The 22,924-nt window shown below is 40.6% G+C and overlaps 1 protein-coding gene across 1 annotated transcript in view; it reads right to left on the bottom strand.

The window, feature by feature from the left end:
- Positions 1–2,927: 2,927 nt before the first annotated feature.
- The window catches only part of tmem71 (transmembrane protein 71), a 112,943-nt gene continuing 92,946 nt past the window's right edge, over positions 2,928–22,924 (bottom strand). Inside the window, exons 8-11 of the mRNA XM_060905392.1 lie at positions 13,170–13,239; positions 12,918–12,976; positions 6,417–6,463; positions 2,928–6,260 (exon numbers count right to left, since the gene is read on the bottom strand). Of these exons, the coding sequence (XP_060761375.1) occupies positions 6,237–6,260; positions 6,417–6,463; positions 12,918–12,976; positions 13,170–13,239 (200 nt within the window). The 3' untranslated portion in view covers positions 2,928–6,236. The remainder of the gene's footprint in view (positions 6,261–6,416; positions 6,464–12,917; positions 12,977–13,169; positions 13,240–22,924) is intronic.

The raw sequence follows: 22,924 nt of genomic DNA, 5'->3' as shown, positions 1-22,924 counted from the left end.
GGTCACAAAGGACCCCAGGGTAACTTCTCAGCAACTGAAGGCCTCTCTCACATTGGCTAATGTTAATGTTCATGAGTCCACCATCAGGAGAACACTGAGCAGCAATGGTGTGCATGGCAGGATTGCAAGGAGAAAGCCACTGCTCTCCAAAAAGAATATTTCTGTTCGTCTGCAGTTTGCTAAAGATCACATGGACAAGCCAGAAGGCTATTGGAAAAATGTTTTGTGGGCAGATGAGACCAAAATAGAACTTTTTGGTTTAAATGAGAAATGTTATGTTTGGAGAAAGGAAAACACTGCATTCCAGTATAAGAACCTTATCCCATCTGTGAAACATGGTGGTGGTAGTATCATGGTTTGGGCCTGTTTGCTGCATCTGGGCCAGGACGGCTTGCCATCATTGATGGAACAATGAATTCTGAATTATACCAGCAAATTCTAAAGGAAAATGTCAGGACATCGGTCCATGAACTGAATCTCAAGAGAAGGTGGGTCATGCAGCAAGCCAACAACCCTAAGTACACAAGTCGTTCTACCAAAGAATGGTTAAAGAAGAATAAAGTTAATGTTTTGGAATGGCCAGGTCAAAGTCCTGGCCTTAATCCAATCGAAATGTTGTGGAAGGACCTGAAGCGAGCAGTTCATGTGAGGAAACCCACCAATATCCCAGAGTTGAAGCTGTTCTATATGGAGGAATGGGCTAAAATTCCTCCAAGCCGGTGTGCAGGACTGATCAACAGTTACCGGAAACGTTTAGTTGCAGTTATTGCTGCACAAGGGGGTCACACCAGATACTGAAAGCAAAGGTTCACATACTTTTGCCACTCACAGATATGTAATATTGGATCATTTTCCTCAATAAATAAATGACCAAGTATAATATTTTTGTCTCATTTGTTTATCTGGGTTCTTTTTAACTTTTAGGACTTGTGTGAAAATCTGATGATGTTTTAGGTCATATTTATGCAGAAATATAGAAAATTCTAAAGGGTTCACAAACTTTCAAGCACCACTGTAAGCGGAAAAGTTTGTTTGTTTGTCTGTCTTGAGCTAATGTCACCATTTCTCGATGGATTTTCACCAAATTGGGCAAGTAGGTCTGAGGATGACCCGGAATTTTGCAGATATAAACAAAATTCATGTACGGGCCCCAGGGAGGTCCCTGGGGTGCACAACATCCACCCACCCCCTCCCTCAATGCCTTTCACGTTACATTTATCAACACAAACTCTCGACAGATCTTCACTAAACTTGGCATGTAGGTACAGGAGATAGCCACAATTTAGCAGAACTCAGAAATTCCATATTTGGGCCCCAGGGCATCCCCAGTGGGCTCCTGGGTGGTGGATGTTTGGATTTTTGTTTGTTTTGGGTTAACATCACCATTTCTTGATGGATCTTCACCAAATTTGACATGGAAGTCTGGGAGCAACCCAGAATTTTGCAAAACCTGGGCAACGCCAGGTAACCTGCTAGTATTAAATATTCAGGCATTACTTTGGAGACAGACTTATCTACTTCTTGACTTCTCCTTTTGTAAACATCTTAAAACAGCCCCTATGCAATAATCGACAACAGGTATTGAATGGGGTGCTACGTCAGAGACAGGAAGAAAAGTAGAGTCAACAATGAGTGTATAAAATCACTCATTTTTTACAGTTTCTTTACAGTAATTGAGGTAAGCGGACCTTTCCATGTTGTCAGACACTTATAATAATTAACATTATGAGCCTGTCCGTGGTGAAACCACGCATTTACTTTGACACGGATGATTACCCCATTGAATTATATTGTATAACCATTTTAAGATTTCTGGTAATAATGTTCTAATTCAATTCTGGACCAATTTTAATTGTTTTTGTCCCTTGTAAATATTTGGATCCAAAGAAATTGGAAAAATAGGGCCCAGGTTAAAAAATCCCAGCGTTTTCATTTAACATCCTCCTTGAATGATCAGGGGTGGGTTTCCCAAAAGCATTATAGCGCAAAGATCATCGTTAAATGATAGAGCGAGCATCACAATGAACACTCTCTCTCCTAATTAAGATGCTCTTAGTGTTAAGAGGCTTTTGGGAAACCCACCTGTGATTTAGATTTTATGCATCATTTCTGTTGGAGGAAAGATGTCCGCTGCTGCATTTTTCTTCAGGCAGAAAATGTTCCACTAATCTTATTTCATATCAGGTGAAATAAGATTAAAATGTGTGACACAGCCTGTCAATCATGTGCTCTGTGAATGAAACTAATATATGAATGGAAGATGAGACAACAGAAGAAGCTACAAAAAGTAGCTGCTTTTATTTCTGCTGTTATGGGATCACCCTTATCCATTAATCTAGCAGTGGAAACTTCTACAGTTCAGCTCAGTTTTCAAACAGTCTTGTAGTAATTCCATATTTTCCAGCTAGGGTAATACGGACAAACCTTGTGAAACACCATATTGTACTATTTTAGTCTCTGAAAAATCTTGATTTATGCCCACATAAGTCTGTCAAAAAATATCTTAAATCAGTCAAGACCCTGTCTGTCTAAGCAAACTGTGTATTCAAGTCTACATTTAAATATGGTCAGTGATCACATTAGCTAGTGCTGACTGTATTATGATGCTTCCAAAAACCAGATTGAAATATATCATAATTCTTATTACTTTTTAGAAAAGAACCAACTGTCAGGTGACACATCTCAAAAATCTTACTTGAAAAAGCACATTGGAGATTGGATAGATTAGTAATTAGATTATTCAGAGGGGTAAGTATGTGGTGTATAAAGATGTAAAGGGATGGATTATGTCTTAAAAACATGGTTAATAAGTGTCTTAAAAACTTGGTTATCCCGAGCAATGAATCTCTGATGATCACTGATAAATCCCGTAATTTATACAGTACTCAGTCAAGGACACAGGTTTGAGGCAAAAAATAAACACAGTTTAATAAATCATTCACAATATTTGTGTGGCCTAAGTGCTCATTATAAAACGATGGAACATGTGCTGGAACATGGAATATTCAATAAGAATATTCCATGAAGAATATTCTAAAGAACTACATAGTTTATCTTTGATCTCAATCTCATTCCAAGTATAGCAGTGTACCTAATAAAGCAATGTCTCGATGTCTCAAGAAATCTGCACAGGGTCACAAAAATTAATCTCTATCTATGACTCATTTATATATGATTCTGTTATTCATATTAGTTAATAACAAACTACATGCAGAGTTAGTGGCAGTGTCACTGAACATTCAAGAAAGTCTGGACCTTCTAATGGAATGTCTAGGTCAACCTCTAAACAAACCCAACTAGCACTGCACAGCAGTTTGACACTCATTAAAATCATTGCATTTCACTAAGCATGTGCACCTTACAACAGGGCTTCAGGCTTGAATCTGAGCTGTTATATAGCCATGACTGAGTACCTGAAGATGCAATAGGAAAGGCACTTAATGATCAATAAGTAGCATCACTTCACACCTCCACCCCTCCTTTGCTGCTGTGTTATTACAACTTTCAGTTAAAGCCCAATAAATTTCACCAACCCAGAGGATGAGATCACTGGGACCCATTTTTCCATGATCCAAAATTTTGACTGAATGTTGATACAAGTATAATATTTTTACAATGTAATATTTCCCAATGTAAAAAAATAAATTACATTATTGCCAACTGTGTTGAAGGCCACTCAAGATACTGTTTGTGCTGAGCCAAAGTTCACTGCAATTCAATTAAACATGTTATATGCAACTGAACCATTTCTAGTACTATATCTCAGAGACAACTTTAAAGATGATGTTTTCAGTATTATTACATTACATTACAGGAATTTAGCAGACACTCTTATCCAGAGTGAAGCACAACATATCCAAACCAACCTGGGGAGCAGTTGGGGATTAGGTGCCTTGCTCAAGGGCACTTCAGCTACATAAAAGGCATTACCCTGTATAAAATTTACTAAACTGCAAAGGTCAAAAGGTATGTCATTAATTGTTAAGCTGGCAGAGCATAGCCACTCCCCTCTTAATCCAGTGCTGTGGGCACTTGCTTGTGGGCAGCATCTTGAAGATGACAAAGTTGGTGGAGTGACCTGTGGTTGACAAAGTTCCCTTGTGCTCACTGGCCTTATAGACAGACATTCTGGCATTGTGTCATAACCTACTTATCTGTCGGCTTTATCCAACAACAACAACGACAACAAGAAAAGGCCATTTCTTGGAGATTGAAAATACGTGTGATTGCCTTTTACATTAAGCTAGAAAGGAAGCAACTGAGAAAAGCAGGGTGAACAAATAACAAAAGGGTGTGCTTCGTTTCTGCAATTGACTCTACATACAAAGTTTGGCAGTTCTACCGTAAAAGTTGAAGGAGTAGTAAAATCAGTGGATTGCTATGGAAGGATGAATAAAAGAATAGAAGGGTGAGATAGATGAGTGTCATTACTATGAAAAGCAGTTAAGTGCATTTGAATAAATATACCAAGTTTCGTGACTCCTTTAAGAGATGTCGGAGTAGTAAAATAAATGGATTCTGATGGGAGGATGGAGCAATGGAAAAGAGAAAAACAGGAGGACAGAAAAAGGTATACCAGACCATGTAAGGTGTGCTTTGTTTCAACAACTGAATCTGCATACAACATTTGGCAGTTCTACCTTAAAAGTTCAATGAATAGTAAAATCAGTGGATTGCTCTAGAAGGATGGATGAAAGAATAGAAGGGTGAGAGAGATGAGTGTTATTAGTAAGAAAAGCAGTTTAGTTTTGTACTTTTGCATTGAAATCATATACCAAGTTTCTTGATTCAACCTTAAAATATGTAGGAGTACTAAAATCAATGGATTCTAATGGGAGGATGGAGGGATGAAAAAGAAAAAGAAGCAGCAGTTCTAGCTTTCTCTAGAAGCAGTTAGGCCTTGAAAAATGAATTGAAGCCAATGGGAAGAAAAGGAAGGGATAAAAATAAAGCAGAAGTGATGGAGGTATTAAAAGAGTTGGAGTGCTTTTTAGTGTTTCCCAGAACATGTCTATTAAGTTTGGACGGATTATTTTGAAAACTAACATGGGTATTCACCAATACTAATAAAGCAGTTTGAAAAATTTTTCGTTCTAAGTCTATGGGAAAAAATGGATGGATATAGGGATTAAAAAAAAACAGGGATGCAGGTGGACTATGAAAAAGAAAATACAATGACACTTTTCCTCAAGGGGCCAGACATTTTACAGTTGGAACGAAGTTTCTAGCACAAAAACTACAAGAGGAGTGAAGTGCCAAATATGTGGAAAGAATAAGTAGTAAACAACAATCACACAATAATAATAATTAAAAAAAAAAAAACTTATCATGATCACCACCATCATCATTACTAAATAAATAGCAAACACCATATTATAAAAAACGGAGGCATTTCCTAATACTGGCCCATTCTTAGATAATATAAACATAACAAATATCAGTATAGTCTTTTTCTATAGTTTTTTTCTATCGTCATATTCCATAGCTACACATTCCTTCAATGTACACAGTTTTCAGGTGCTCTTCCAGACCTGATGCTTCACTAAATAATGTTTGGTTATACAGTGGGAGTTGTTAGTGGATAGACTCTTGAAGTACTAAGATATCAAACAGAAAAATGTGTATGAGTGAGTTATTGAACAGTGAGGCATTACTTTGTATGTAACATTTTTTTTTCTGGTTATGGTGCTCCTTTCAGAGCTCAACCTTACAATCTTCTGAATAATAGACAGCACACCAAAGAGAAGTTATCACAGACATTAGAAAGCTAATACATTTGGGCATGGAGATGCACATTTGCACATACTTGGGTTACTTGAGATGTGGATTCAGTAATTCACTTTGGCTTGTTTGTGACTGTGTGCAAGTGTCTGTTAAGCCTTGGTCACACTACAGCTCATGATGGGTTTACAAATGCTTGGCGATGAAAAATTGGTTACATTGCCACCAATCGTGTGATGCATGGCGAATGTTCTCTGAGTTTTGCAAGGTTTTTTTTTTTTTTGGTGTGTCTCCACCTCATGAGTGGCCAAAAACATTGTGAAAAAATTTAAATGCATACATTGAAATTTGGTGGCGATGTTTTTGTCGGCAAACTAAGCAGCAAACACTCACAGATGGGTTTGGGAACACTTCTTGAAGATTGGAGAAGCATCGCCACCAAAATGCCTCATTTTCATCGATAAGCATCGCGGGCTGTAGTGTGACCGTAGCCTTAGACCATGTGTGTTTCTTCATCACTCATTTCTTGATGTGATATCCTAAAGGAAAGGCACAAAGTTGATGTGAGCACTTTTGGAAAGTGTGTTTCACCATGGAAAACACTAATAATGTTGTTCATATTGAAATTAAAGTCAAACTAAAACCTAAGTCTATAAAATGGTTAAATATAAAAGGAATTTTAAAAATCAACTGACCTCAGTTTTGGTCCAAATTGTGTGCATTGTTCCAGACTTAGAGCCACCTGACATGCATGCACGCACACGCACGCACACACAGAGAGAGAGAGAGAGAGAGAGAGAGAAACACTTATGCATCTCTGTATGACAAACAGTAAGGATATTACTGAAAACTATTTCAGACTTTTGACCTTGACCCTGTTTGGATCAATTCCAATGGTTACAATGATAATTTCATCCTACAAATAAACATTCAACCACACATTCTTGAGATATTGCAAAAAAAAGAGAATCTCAGATAGACAAGCTAATGTAGTACATAATGCCTCTATCACTGAATGGTGGAGGCATAGAATGATTTCTACAATCCTCTTGGGTGTTCCTTGGAATGTTACTTTATTAATAAAGCAATTACTGGCAACCAAAACCTGAAATGCTTTTATATTACAGCATCACTTGAGACTTCACAAGTCAAATATAACTACAACCCCAAAACCCAGAAAAAGTTGGGATGATATGTTGAAGTTTAAATTAAAAGGGAAAACAGTGATTTGTAAATAATCTTTAACCTGTATTCCACTCGAAACAATACAACAGCAGATTATTTGATGTTATACCTCATGAATTTTATTGTTTTTTCAAAATAAAAACATTTAAATCTTGATTCTTTTTTTCCATTTAAAAAAAAAGCTGGGACAGTAAAGCGTTTACCACTTTACAGTGTTGCTATTCCTTCTCACAAAATGTAAAAGATGTTTAGGGACAGAAGATACGAAGTGATTAAACATTTTAGGTGTCCCATTTTTCCTGCAAAGAAATCTTAAGGTGTGCAACAGTACAGGGTCTTTGTTGTCATATTTTTGTTTCAAAATTCACCAGACATTGTCTGTTGGGGACAGACAGGCTTCTTCCACAGCCATGCCTTTGTAACGTGTGCAGAATGTGGCTTTGCATTGTCTTGTTGAAATGTCCCTGGAAAAGATATCATCTTGAAGGCAGCATATGTTGCTCCAAAATCTCAATGTACTTTTCTGCATTAACCCTGCCATCACAGAAGAGTAAGTTACCTTTGCCAAGGACACGGAAAACCCCATATGACGACAATGCAATTTACTGTAATGTAATTCCTGTTTTCGAATTGTTTGCTGCGAGTCTTTTTTTCTTTCGGTGTTGGAGTTTAATCTACACTCCTTTTCATCTTTTCTACAAACAATTTTCCACTATCATTTTTATTTTTGTTGTATTTTCACTTTCCCTTCTTCTGCATTTTTCATTTTTTCTCAGAGAATACCAAAGACCGCAAGTTTTTTCCTTCCCATACAAAGACAGCAATCAGAGACCATCCACATCAGATCTGCCTTAATATCAACAAATCATCGATTAAGGTACGTACATCATTTATCATGGCAAACATTCAGCTTGTTCAGTGTGTTGAGTGCAGGATGTACAGTGGGGAAAATAAGTATTTGATCCACTGCCGATTTTGCAAGTTTTCCCACTTACAAAGAATGGAGAGGTCTGTAATTTTTATCGTAGGGACACTTCAAATGTGAGAGACAGAATCAAAAAAAAAATCCATTAAATTACATTATATGATTTTTAAATAATTAATTTGCATTTTATTGCATGAAATAAGTATTTGATCACCTACCAACCAGCAAGAATTCTGGCTCTCACAGACCTGTTAGTTTTTCTTTAAGAAGCCCTCCTATTCTCTACTCATTACCTGTATTAATTGCACCGGTTTGAACTCGTTACCCGTATAAAGACACCTGTCCACATAATCAATCAGACTCCAACCTCTCCACCATGACCAAAGAGCTGTCTAAGGACACCAGGGACAAAACTGTAGACCTGCACAAGGCTGGGATAGGCTACAGGACAATAGGCAAGCAGCTTGGTGAGAAGGCAACAACTGTTGACGCAATTATTAGAAAATAGAAGAAACTGAAGATGACTGTCAATCCTCGGTCTAGAGCTCCATGCAAGATCTTGCCTCGTGGGGTATCAATGATCATGAGAAAGGTGAGGGATCAGCCCAGAACTACACGGGAGGACCTGGTCAATGACCTGAAGAGAGCTGGGACCACAGTCTCAAAGATTACCATTAGTAACACACTACGCTGTCATGGATTAAAATCCTGCAGCGCGCGCAAGGTCCCCCTGCTCAAGCCAGCATGTGTCCAGGCCCATCTGAAGTTTGCCAATGACCATCTAGATGATCCAAAGGAGGCATGAGAGAAGGTCATGTGGTGAGATGAGACCAAAATAGAGCTTTTTGGTATAAACTCCACTCGCTGTGTTTGGAGGAAGAAGAAGGATGAGTACAACCTCAAAAACACCATCCCAATCGTGAAGCATAGGGGTGGAAACATCATACTTTGGGGGTGCTTTTCTGCAAAGGGGACAGGACGACTGCACTGTATTGAGGGGAGGCTGGATGGGGCCATGTATTGCAAGATTTTGGGCAACAACCTCCTTCCCTCAGTAAGAGCACTGAAGATGGGTCGTGGCTGGGTCTTCCAGCATGACAATGACCCGAAACACACAGCCAGGGCAACTAAGGAGTGGCTCCGTAAGAAGCATTTCAAGGTCCTGGAGTGGCCTAGCCAGTCTCCAGACCTGAACCCAATAGAAAATCTTTGGAGGGAGCTGAAACTCCGTGTTGCCTAGCGACAGCCCCGAAACCTGAAAGATCTGTATGGAGGAGTGGGCCAAAATCCCTGCTGCGGTGTGTGCAAACCTGGTCAAGAACTACAGGAAACGTCTGACCTCTGTAATTGTTTCTGTAATTGTTTCGGTTTTTCTATTGTATCAAATACTTATTTCATGCAATAACATGCAAATTAATTACAACCCCGATTCCAAAAAAGTTGGGACAAAGTACAAATTGTAAATAAAAATGGAATGCAATGATGTGGAAGTTTCAAAATTCCATATTTTATTCAGAATAGAACATAGATGACATATCAAATGTTTAAACTGAGAAAATGTATCATTTAAAGAGAAAAATTAGGTGATTTTAAATTTCATGACAACAACACATCTCAAAAAAGTTGGGACAAGGCCATGTTTACCACTGTGAGACATCCCTTTTTCTCTTTACAACAGTCTGTAAACGTCTGGGGACTGAGGAGACAAGTTGCTCAAGTTTAGGGATAGGAATGTTAACCCATTCTTGTCTAATGTAGGATTCTAGTTGCTCAACTGTCTTAGGTCTTTTCTGTAGTATCGTCCGTTTTATGATGCACCAAATGTTTTCTATGGGTGAAAGATCTGGACTGCAGGCTGGCCAGTTCAGTACCTGGACCCTTCTTCTACACAGCCATGATGCTGTAATTGATGCAGTATGTGGTTTGGCATTGTCATGTTGGAAAATGCAAGGTCTTCCCTGAAAGAGACGTCGTCTGGATGGGAGCATATGTTGCTCTAGAACCTGGATATACCTTTCAGCATTGGTGTCGTCTTTCCAGATGTGTAAGCTGCCCATGCCACATGCACTAATGCAACCCCATACCATCAGAGATGCAGGCTTCTGAACTGAGCACTGATAACAACTTGGGTCGTCCTTCTCCTCTTTAGTCCGAATGACATGGCGTCCCTGATTTCCATAAAGAACTTCAAATTTTGATTCGTCTGACCACAGAACAGTTTTCCACTTTGCCATCAGTCCGTTTTAAATGAGCCTTGGCCCAGAGAAAACGTCTGCGCTTCTGGATCATGTTTAGATGTGGCTTCTTCTTTGAACTATAGAGTTTTAGCTGGCAACGGCAGATGGCATGGTGAATTGTCATGAACAGTTTTGCACTCAAGTCTCCATCAATGAACAGTTGATAACGTCAACAAAATGACTCAAACTATAATGAATTTCCTGGTTACACAATTGTGCTTTGTGATTACATCAGACACAGTTACAGAAGCAAGTTATTTATAATCATCCCTTTTGAGTATGGTTCCTCTCAGGGTTTCCTCCTCATATCAACTGGGGGAGTTTTTCCTTGCCACCATTGCCTCAGGCTTGCTCATCAATTATCAATAAATTTATTAGGGACAAAACTAATTCATATGTTTAAAGTCTATTTTTTTGTGAAACTGTTTTGTGACAATGTCTATTGTTAAAAGTCCCATACAAATAAACTGACTTGATGTACACTGGCTTTTGCACTTGTTGCTGGTAACAGTCCAGATCATCCTTTTCATCTTTGGTCCGGAGCACTTCATTCATTTCTTACAAAAAGACATCGAATACTGATTTTTCTGACCACAACACACATTTTTACTGTCTAATGGTCCATTCCCAGATGCCTCCAAGCCCAGAGAAGTTGAAGGTGCTTCTGGACATAGTTAATAGAAGGTTTCCTTTTTATACAGTCAAGTTTTAACTGGCATTTGTGGATTATAACTCCATGTTGTAGTGCTTGATAAAGGCTTGCCAAAGTAATCCCCAGCCCATGTGGTTATATCTGCTAAAGATGAATGACGGTTCTTGATGCAGGACTGTCTGAGGAATCAGAGATCATAGATGTTCAGCTTAGGTTTGTACCCTTGCCCTTTAAGCACCGAAATTCCTCCAGATTCCTTGAATAATCAGAATCAGAATTTATTGTCATTGTACCAAGTGCAACAAAATTATAAGCCGACCTTAAAGTGCAAGACCACATAAAAATAGAACAAGACCACATAGGAATATCCATCCATTATCTGTAGCCACTTATCCTGTTCCACATAAGAATAGAACGGACAAAAAAAAACAAAAAATAAAACCCACCCACACAAGATGACATAATATTTCTGATATTATGCACCGTAGAGAGTGAAATATCCAAATCCCTTCACATCTTTCTTTGAGGAACATTGGTTTTACACATTTCCATAATTTTCTTCAGCATTTGTTGACAAACTGGAGATCTCAGCCCATCTTTGCTCCAAATCATGATTTGGTACAAAATCACTATCCAGGAAAGGCCTAGTTTTAACCATCACAATCACCTGTTTCATACCACATTATTGTTTAATTGTTTTACCTTATTACTAGTCCTAAATTACCCCCCCCACACACACACACACACACTTTCTTTTGTGTTGCAGGCCTGAAATGCAAGAAGTGATCTATATTAACAACTGAAATTAAGCTGATCAGACAAAACATAAATATCTTGGGTTAATGCTGTCTGCAATGAAATACAAGTCACAGCAAATTTAGAAATCACTGCTTTCTTTTTTTATTTGCATTTTCCATACCCCATTCCAATGTTTTCTGATTTGGAGTTATGCATGTACATATGTGCATACATACAGTTGTGGTCAGAAGTTTACATACAATGACATGAATGTCATCTTGGATATGAAGGTCATGGCAATATTTGGGCTTTCAGTAATTTCTTTGAACTGTTCTTTTTCTTTAGCAAAATGTACAGCCTACATCTAAAAAAAACACTAGAATTTGATGCACAAGTTTTAATTTTCTTTGCGTTTTCTGAAATCAGCACAGGGTCAAAATTATACATACAGGGTCAAAAAATTACATATGCTCACTTAGATTATTAATTTAGTGGTGCTAAAATATTTCTGAAAGGACTTCAGATAAGTTAACGTTATTCATGTTAGCATAACTCCCTTTTTACATGCTAACTAACAGTGTCCAAGTTAACTAGCTATGTGTAAATGTTAGCTGTGGACAAGGCTATGGCAACTTGGTGGGCAAATCCATAGAAAGCCATTTGACTAATCAGACTGCATAGCTATTGCAACGTTATCGCTAGCTCTAAAAGCACAGACAACTTCGTTGCAAGTTCTCTCTTGGAATAAAGTGTTTATATACCTCAATATGCTTCCGCAGATTGGATGGCGAGTTTTTGTAGGCCATGATGTGTTTCATTTTTGGCAAACATTTAAAACAAAATGAATCGTTAATACTTTCAGAAAACTGAAACATGGGTTCTAGGTAAAGCCATGGGTGCGTACATTCTCCAGAAGAACCGCCTCCTTCCATTCTGCCATCAACTGATCGTGTTCAAATAATGCTGATGAGAAATTGAACTTGATTTTATCCAGTCTATGGACATGACTAGTGATTACTGACAGGCTGTCTCAGTGTCACATGTAAAAAAAAAACAATCACATTTTAGAAAAAAAAAAAAAAACACATCCACTTTCAAAGCCACTTCATAGTAACGAGTAACGAGGACCTTGATAGAAGTGTAGTGGAGTAAAAAGTATGATATTTGTCTTTCAAATGAAGTCAAGTTAAAGTCATAAGTTTCCAAAAAAACAAAAATACTCAAGTACAGATACTCAAAAAGTGTACTTAAGTACAGTACTCGAGTAAATGTACTTCATTACTGTCCATCTCTGCATTCTGCCACAGAAAAAGAATAGTTCAAAGAAGTTACTGAAAGCCCAAATATTGCCATGACATTCATATCCAAGATGACATTCATGTCACTGTATGTAAACTTCTGACCACAACTGTACACTACATGCTGTGCTGGTTGTCAGCATGTGCGTATGTGTACTCACGTATAGATGATATCAGGAAAAGGAAAGCCGCTGCCACAGCAATTCCTCCACACACATATCTGACAGGATGTGAAGTAATTGCACTGTTAGTCAAAAACACTTTCACTGAAGACACTGGCAATTCTTCATAAAAGACTTCACAAAATCTAGAGAACTCTAGAATATTCTTTGGTTCTTTAGCTGATGAGATTCTCACTTTTTAACTTTGTCACTCACTTTCTCATTTACACATGCCTTTTTTCCAGCTCTTACCTGGAAAACATGCTTGCACAGAGACACAGTGTGAAGAGGAGGACAAGGAAGGCTTTCCTAAACACAGCATCTAGGAATAAATTATAAATGATCACGATTGCAGTAAAATGCTTTACAAATGAATAACATCAATCTCAATGGGAGTATGAGATATTGTTAGTACTATATATAATTATTCAACACAGCGAGAATAAAAATCTAAAATTAAATGTTAAGAAGACAAAAGTCCTGATAATTGATAAAGGAAACTACACCAATACAAATCAATGGTGAAACCTTGGAAAACATTAACAAAAATATGAATATCTCAGAAGTACAGTCACACATAATGATGATGGAATAACAGAGGTGAGAAAAAGGCAATGAACAAATTAGTTCAAATGAAAAAGCTCTGGGTTGGTCAGGACAGTCGAACAAAGCTTGAGATAGTAAAAACATGCATATTTCCAATGGCAATATATGGTTATGAAACATGGACAATGACAAAAACGGTCATAAAAGCTGTGAATGCTTTTGAAATGAAATGCTACCATAAGATATTGAGAGTTCTATGGCCTGAACATAGAACAAATCAATCAATACGAGAAGAATTAAACATTAAAGGTCATAGGCAACAGTTTTAAATTTTATGCACATTTTAAATTTTATATGTTAAAAAACCCTCTGTAATTTTCTTCTGGTCCCAAGAAGTATTGTTAATAAGTAATAATTAAAATAAGTTAGCGCGGATCGCGGCAAATTTCTGTTCGGCTATTTTCGTGACCACTCGGTGCGTGACGTCATTTAAGACAAACAAACCGCTTGAGTTGAGTCCACTTCCATTTACTTACATTGCCGTTCGGCTTGAGTGCAGAAGTGCATTCAGGAATTTCCAAAGAAAAACCATGCCTTATTGTTGTGCAGTGAACTGTAACAACGGGACCAGTTCAGGAAGACGTTTTTACCTTTTACTGAGAGAGGAGAAGAGGCACAGAGAGTGGATTAGCTTTTTCCGGAAGAGGAGAAGAGACAGAGCGAGAGTATTGGCTTTTTCCGAAAAAGGAGAAGAGGCGGAGTGAGTGGGTTGGCTTTTTCTGAAAGAGGAGATGAGGCGGAGAGAGTGGATTGTGCACGTGAAGCCAGAGGGTTGGCTTTTTCCGAAAGAGAAAAGGCGGAGAGAGTGGGTTGGCTTTTTCCAAAAAAGGAGAAGAGGCGGAGCGAGTGGGTTAGCTTTTTCCGAAAGAGGAGAAGAGATGGAGAGAGTGGATTGTGCACGTGAAGCCAGAGGGTTGGCTTTTTCCAAAAGAGAAAAGGCGGAGAGAGTGGGTTGGCTTTTTCCGAAAAAGGAGAAGAGGCGGAGCGAGTGGGTTAGCTTTTTCCGAAAGAGGAGAAGAGATGGAGAGAGTGGATTGTGCGCGTGAAACAAAATCAGGCAGTCAAAGAAGAAATGGACCAGCAACGCTCAAGCAAACTTCAATCTTCTGACTGGAGGTAAAGTGAAAGTGCGCATAAGTGAGACGTAAACAAACCTTCAGAAATTGGGCAAAACAGTATATTTTATCCGCTTTATTCAATTTTAGGGTGCAAATTAGACACTAGGAAGATTGAATTCGCTTTTTGGGTCGTTCTTCTAGACAATAAAGCTGATATTCTACATTTCACCTCCGACCGTTGCCTATGACCTATGACTGTTTAAAGAACAGTGGTTGGTGAATTTTATAACTAAGCAAAAGCTGAAATATTTTGGACACTGGAAGAGACATGATGGACTTGGGAAGATAATTATGGAAGGAAAGATGAATGGAAAAAGGCCTAGGGGAAGGCCAAGCTGACAATGGGAGAGAGACATACAGGAAGTTTTAAACAGAACAATAGTGGAAGCAGGCAGATTAGATCTGGATAGAGAACGATTCTGGGAGGCTGTCAGGGATGTTATGTCCTCACGGATAAACAAACAAACAAACAAACAAACAAACAAACAAACAAGACAGTAAGTATATAATTATTACTGTAGTCAATAGGTTCTCATTGATTCACTCACATAGGTTGTGACTCTAGACTATATGTAGTTTTGAGCCCTTAGACACTTTATAAAAGCATTTAGAAAGCAGCTGGGAAAATATAATCCATGTGCAGTCTTTCCCTCTGATGTATTACATTCAATTTGATCTAATTACAACCCCGATTCCAAAAAAGTTGGGACAAAGTACAAATTGTAAATAAAAACGGAATGCAATGATGTGGAAATTTCAAAATTCCATATTTTATTCAGAATAGAACATAGATGACATATCACATGTTTAAACTGAGAAAATGTATCATTTAAAGAGAAAAAATTAGGTGATTTTAAATTTCATGACAACAACACATCTCTAAAAAGTTGGGACAAGGCCATGTTTACCACTGAGACATCCCATTTTCTCTTTACAACAGTCTGTAAACGTCTGGGGACTGAGGAGACAAGTTGCTCAAGTTTAGGGATAGGAATGTTAACCCATTCTTGTCTAATGTAGGATTCTAGTTGCTCAACTGTCTTAGGTCTTTTTTGTCGTATCTTCCGTTTTATGATGCACCAAATGTTTTCTATGGGTGAAAGATCTGGACTGCAGGCTGGCCAGTTCAGTACCCGGACCCTTCTTCTACGCAGCCATGATGCTGTAATTGATGCAGCATGTGGTTTGGCATTGTCATGTTGGAAAATGCAAGGTCTTCCCTGAAAGAGACGTCGTCTGGATGGGAGCATATGTTGCTCTAGAACCTGGATATTTCCAGATGTGTAAGCTGCCCATGCCACACGCACTAATGCAACCCCATACCATCAGAGATGCAGGCTTCTGAACTGAGCGCTGATAACAACTTAGGTCGTCCTTCTCCTCTTTAGTCCGAATGACACGGCGTCCCTGATTTCCATAAAGAACTTCAAATTTTGATTCGTCTGACCACAGAACAGTTTTCCACTTTGCCACAGTCCATTTTAAATGAGCCTTGGCCCAGAGAAGACGTCTGCGCTTCTGGATCATGTTTAGATATGGCTTCTTCTTTGAACTATAGAGTTTTAGCTGGCAACGGCGGATGGCACGGTGAATTGTGTCCACAGATAATGTTCTCTGGAAATATTCCTGAGCCCATTTTGTGATTTCCAATACAGAAGCATGCCTGTATGTGATGCAGTGCCGTCTAAGGGCCCGAAGATCACGGGCACCCAGTATGGTTTTCCGGCCTTGACCCTTACGCACAGAGATTCTTCCAGATTCTCTGAATCTTTTGATGATATTATGCACTGTAGATGATGATATGTTCAAACTCTTTGCAATTTTACACTGTCGAACTCCTTTCTGATATTGCTCCACTACTTGTCGGCGCAGAATTAGGGGGACTGGTGATTCTCTTCCCATCTTTACTTCTGAGAGCCGCTGCCACTCCAAGATGCTCTTTTTATACCCAGTCATGTTAAGGACCTATTGCCAATTGACCTAATGAGTTGCAATTTGGTCCTCCAGCTGTTCCTTTTTTGTACCTTTAACTTTTCCAGCCTCTTATTGACCCTGTCCCAACTTTTTTGAGATGTGTTGCTGTCATGAAATTTCAAATGAGCCAATATTTGGCATGAAATTTCAAAATGTCTCACTTTCGACATTTGATATGTTGTCTATGTTCTATTGTGAATACAATATCAGTTTTTGAGATTTGTAAGTTATTGCATTCCGTTTTTATTTACAATTTGTACTTTGTCCCAACTTTTTTGGAATCGGGGTTGTAAATGATGCAATGTTACTTTGCACAAGCACAAATAGGATGCTGTCGAGGCACCATTTTTTCAGTTTCATCTTTGACTAAGTTACCATATAAGGTTGTAAAGAACACCTGTATTAGAATTTACACTTGAAATTAAGCTCTTAAATGAAAAGGGTTTTTTTTTTACAGATAGAATGAATGTAAATCCTTCCTATGAACATACCATTTAATGTAAACTTGAACTAAGTCTGCTATGACAAAATTTTGGGTGGGTGATCTGACCAAAAGATCACATGACAGTCTTTTGGACTAGAACCAGGATCCACGATCTGAATCACAATTTTTCTCGCCTTTTTTAAAATGCAGGCTAGTTAAAACCAAACGGTAAATAGTTTTGAAGGTTTCTATTTGTACCTGATTAAAGATAATATAACATGAATTGTGGCAAATTAATTTCAAAATAACAGTGCCACTTTATTATGAACTTACGGCAAACTGAGAAACAATACAAATACAAGTGTTGCCAGGCAAAACAAATCTTGCCCGGTGGCACTTATGATGAATATGAAGGAAGATATCGCAAAAAAAATAAAAAAAATAGGTACCCTATGGGTACATGTGGCTACTGCTTATAAATAAAATTCTGATACCATGTCCATACAGTAAATATAGCATATATATTTACTCTATGAAGCAGTAGCCACAAAAGCGTAATCCAAAAATAAACAACTTAAAAAAAAAAATCACAGAAGTAAAATATACCAAGTATCTGCACTTTATATTATTCTACTCTTACCTCTTACAGTTTTCGAAACTGAAACCTCCGAACTGAGGCTGACATATACATGCTGTCACCATGACTGAAGCTTTTATTTCCCAGTAATGACCCGACACTAGAGCTCAGCACTTTCCCTCTCTAATAAGCATAAACATGTCTAAAAACTGAGCTGTCAACTGATCACCACCTGGTGGTGAGTTGGATCCGCTGGCGGAGGAGGAAGCTGGACAGACCTGGCAGGCCAAAACGTATGGTGAGGGTCTGCTGGGAACGTCTGGCCGAGCACTCTGTTGGGGAGGTCTTTAACTCCCACCTCCGGGAGAACTTTTCCCAGCTTCCGGGGGAGATGGGGGACATTGAGTCTGACTGGACCATGTTCTCTACCTCCATTGTGGACGCGGCTGTTCGGAGCTGTGGCCGCAAGGTCTCCGGTGCCTGTCGTGGCGGCAATCCCCGAACCCGGTGGTGGACACCGGAAGTAAGGGATGCCGTCAAGCTGAAGAAGGAGTCCTATCGGGCCATGTTGACCTCCAGGACTCCTGAGGCAGCTGACGGGTATCGGCAGGCCAGGCGTGCTGCAGCTCGGGCAGTTGCGGAGGCAAAAACTCGGAACTGGGAGTAGTTCGGGGAGGCCATGGAGAAGGACTATCGGTCGGCCTCGAAGAAATTCTGGCAAACCGTCCGGCACCTCAGGAGGGGGAAGCAGTACTCTGCCAACACTGTTTACAGTGCGGGGGGGGAGCTGTTGATCTCGGCTGGGGACATTGTCGGGCGGTGGAAGGAATACTTTGAGGATCTCCTCAATCCCACCGTCATGTCTTCCATTGAGGAGACTGAGGCTGATGACTCAGAGGTGGACTCGTCCATTACCCAAGCCGAAGTCACTGAGGTGGTTTGCAAGCTCCTCGGTGGCAAGGCACCGGGGGTGGATGAGATCCGCCCTGAGTATCTCAAGTCTCTGGATGTTGTGGGGCTGTCTTGGTTGACACGCCTCTGCAACATCGCGTGGCGGTCGGGGACAGTGCCTGTGGAGTGGCAGACTGGGGTGGTGGTCCCTCTTTTTAAGAAAGGGGACCGGAGAGTGTGCTCCAATTATAGGGGAATCACACTTCTCAGCCTCCCAGGGAAGGTTTACTCCAGGGTACTGGAGAGGAGAATTCGACCGATAGTCGAACCTCGGATCCAGGAGGAACAATGCGGTTTTCGTCCTGGTCGCGGAACACTGGACCAGCTCTATACCCTTCATAGGGTGCTCGAAGGTTCATGGGAGTTTGCCCAACCAGTCCACATGTGCTTTGTGGATCTGGAGAAGGCATTCGACCGTGTCCCCCGTGGTATTCTGTGGGGGGTGCTTCGGGAGTATGGGGTTCAGGGCCCTTTGCTAAGGGCTGTCCGGTCCCTGTACGAAAGGAGCAAGAGTCTGGTTCGCATTGCAGGCAGTAAGTCAGACCTGATCCCGGTGCATGTTGGACTCCGGCAGGGCTGCCCTTTGTCACCAGTTCTGTTCATAATTTTTATGGACAGAATTTCTAGGCGTAGCCAGGGGCCGGAAGGAATCCTGTTTGGGAACCACAGGATTTCATCTCTGCTTTTTGCGGATGATGTCCTGTTGGCTTCTTCAAACCAGGACCTCAAGCATGCACTGGGGCGGTTTGCAGTCAAGTGTGAAGCAGCTGGGATAAGAATCAGCACCTCCAAGTCCGAGGCCATGGTTTTCGACCGGAAAAGAGTGGCTTGCCCTCTTCAGGTTGGTGGAGAAGTCCTGCCTTAAGTGGAGGAGTTTAAGTATCTCAGGATCTTGTTCACGAGTGAGGGAAGGATGGAGCGTGAGATCGACAGGCGGATTGGTGCAGCCTCCGCAGTGATGCGGTCGCTTTACCGGTCCGTCGTGGTGAAGGAGCTGAGCCAAAAGGCAAAGCTCTCAATTTACCGGTCGATCTACGTTCCGACTCTCACCTATGGCCATGAGCTTTGGGTAATGACCGAAAGAACAAGATCGCGGATACAAGCGGCTGAAATGAGTTTTCTTCGCAGGGTGGCTGGGCGCTCCCTTAGAGATAGGGTGAGAAGCACAGTCACTCGGGAGGAGCTCGGAGTAGAGCTGCTGCTCCTCCACATCGAGAGGAATCAGCTGAGGTGGCTCGGGCATCTTTTTCGGATGCCTCCTGGACGCCTCCCTGGGGAGGTGTTCCAGGCATGTCCCCCTGGGAGGAGGCCCCGGGGAAGACCCAGGACACGCTGGAGGGACTATGTCTCTCAGCTGGCTTGGGAACGCCTCGGTGTTCTTCCCGAGGAGCTGGCTGAGGTGTCTGGGGAAAGGGAAGTTTGGGCTTCCATGCTTAGACTGCTGCCTCCGCAACCCGGTCCTGGATAAAAACGTCTAAAAACGATTTCTTTAGTCTAGTTCACTTATTTCGAATGGTGAACTGAATTGCATACACTCACCAGCTATTTTAATCGGAACACATGTATGTGCATGCGCAGTGCACGATTGTTACACTCTTACAGCACGATGACATAGTAGCTAGCGCCTCTATATGAGGCAGTAGCCACAACAAAAATGATTTTGACATTTTTGGTGACCTTGACCGGATGACCCTCAAAATGTTGGAGGTTCTATTTGAGACCAGTGCCCATCTATCCTGAAAGTTTCATGAAGATTCGTCCAGCCGTTTTCCCGTAATATCGTTAACAAAAAAAACAAAGAAACTTCTTAAAAATGGCATAAATATTAGGTTTAAGCAGCAGTGTAAAGAGTAGTAAATTATTTTACTCAAGTAAAAATACTGTTACTATGGTGAAATTGTAAAATAAAGTAAAAAAAAAAAAAATAGAAGCTCTCCCGGAGGTGGGAGTTAAAGACCTCCCTGACAGAGTGCTCGGCAAAACATGTTTTCAAAAGGTAAGTGTGGGTTTTCTTTCATTTTTGATGGTGGCCTCTCAGCTTCTGTACTCAGTTATATGGATGCAGCACATGCAGTGAGCAGGTCTTCCAGTTCAGAAAAGACTCTGGTTTGAATCTGCTCTCTCTTCTCACTGTCAATGTATTAGAATTTGATCATGCCATGATCAGAGCTTCTTTGCAGTCCTTCAGGCCAGCCTTCTCTAGCCACTAGTAGGATTTCTTGACATCAGCCACTTCCTCTGTCTGCTGATGATACATCTCATGGAGGGGTTTGTTTTCCACAATTTTTCCTCTTTATCCTCATCACCCTCTGTCTTCTGCTGCCTGAGGCACTCTCTTACAAGTTCATCTCAGGGGGTGGTGGTGATGGTGGGGTGTCTTTCTGATGTATTCATGGATGCTCCTTGTTTCATCTTGGATCATTGTTCTGACACTCACTAATCCTCACCCACCCTGTTTCTGTGGCTCATAGAGTCTCAGAGTGCTGGACTTGGGGTGGAACCCTCCATGCATTATGAGGAGTTTTCCTGTCTTGACATAAGCTACATCTATGTCCTCTTGTGGCCAGCTTACTATTCCAACTGGCTATTTGATTACTGGTCGGGTGTACATGTTGATGGCTTGGATCTTATTCCTACCATTGAGCTGGCTTCTCAGAACATGTCTTACCCTCTGGAGGTATTTGGTCATGGCTAACCTTCTTGCCTCCTCATCATGGCACCCATTGGCCTGTGGGATACCCAGGTACTTGTAGCTGTCCTGTATGTCTGCTATCCTGCTTTCTGGTAACTGCACCCCATCAGTCCTGATAACCTTCCCTCTCCTTGCTACTATGGGGCCACACTTATCCAGTCCAAATGACATCCCATTGTCCTCACTGTAGATCCTGGTGAGGTGGCTCAGTGAGTCAATAGCTCGTTCATTCCTGGCATGCAACTTGATATCACCCATGTATAGGAGGTGGCTGATGGTCACTCCACTCCTGAATCTGTATTCATATCCACTCTTTGTGGTGATCTGGCTGAGGGTTCAGACCTATGCACAACATCACCTTGGTATATGCTGTACTTACTAGTCACTTGTGTGATGGCCTTGGAGTTGGACTCCAATATTGTTTTCCACAGCCACATTGAGTTCTTGAAGAAGGTTATCAGTGCACTGTGAGCCTTGTATAGTGCCAAGCACTCCAGTATCCATGTGTGGGGCATTGAGTCATAAGCTTTCTTGTAGCCAATCCAGGCAGTGCTCAGGTTGGTCTGTCTAGTGCAACCTGATTGGCCAGTTGAAGAGGAAGGTGGGTGAGCAGTGGCTCATTACAATTTAAAGTAACAGGCATTCAAATCAGACATTTTGAACAGGGTTGTTTAGACAGGGTGAGAAGGGTGCTCTGGTGCTTCATCTTTGTGGCAGTTTGACCAAAGCATGTCACAGACATTTCACTGAGCCCTCCGGGAACTGCATCAACTGTGCAAAAGGGGTATAATATGTCACCTTTAAAGTGACACAGGTTGATGTATTAAAAAGATGAATAGTATCCTGTGGAGATAGAATAACCCCAGGTACTTGAATCACATGCTGTATTCCCTACTGCCTCATGTCTGTGAAGGAGAATGACCTGGAAAAACACTGCATGCTAATGTTTACACTAGGGTATGGAAATGACCAAAGTTTATCCTCATTATAATATTATAATGAGCAAGGTTGCAACAAACATGGCAGAATCGGCGGCCTCTGACACAGAAGTGAGTGCTCAAGAGCCTTCAAGCTCACAGGTGCATTTAGATTTGCATTTAGATTTGGAATATTTCAATTCTAACCTGGATAAAAGTTGATGTTTCTCAAAGTGCAAACTCTTTCGCCACTCACCTGTTCAACAGCATCTTGGCAAAGTCGGCATCAGATGCCACATTTGTTTTTGCCTTTTTGACACTCCATCAGGAAAGCTAGTCAGCAATATTTACTTGGCTTGTCTGCCGTGTTTTTTCCCCTTTCTTTTCTGGCGTGTTTTGCTGACAATGTCAGATACTTCCTTAAAATCGTTGTTTTTTTGTCTCGATTTAGGAATCTTTGTTCGATCTGGGTAATCCACCATGTTTGCTGTGGCTCCATGGTTGTGACCTCTGACCAACAAAATTCAATAATCACTATCTGTACCACATTCTTTGAAAGTAGACCAAATTTTGTGAATTTGATATGTTATATACCTGATATGACACAAATCAGCCAGAAGGAGGCATTGTAATAAGCTGTAATAAAATGTAGATACATCAGCGCAGGATGGGCTGTTATGCCAAAGTGGTGAGCAACGCACAGGGCAACCTGGTGAGACGGAGGAGAGGCAGGGTCGGGTGTCCAACC

This window comes from Neoarius graeffei, chromosome 23, assembly GCF_027579695.1.
Source record: "Neoarius graeffei isolate fNeoGra1 chromosome 23, fNeoGra1.pri, whole genome shotgun sequence".
NCBI classification, from domain to species: Eukaryota; Metazoa; Chordata; class Actinopteri; order Siluriformes; family Ariidae; genus Neoarius; species Neoarius graeffei.
The sequence above is the reverse complement of the archived record's forward strand: the minus strand, read 5'-3'. Positions and strand labels throughout refer to the sequence as shown.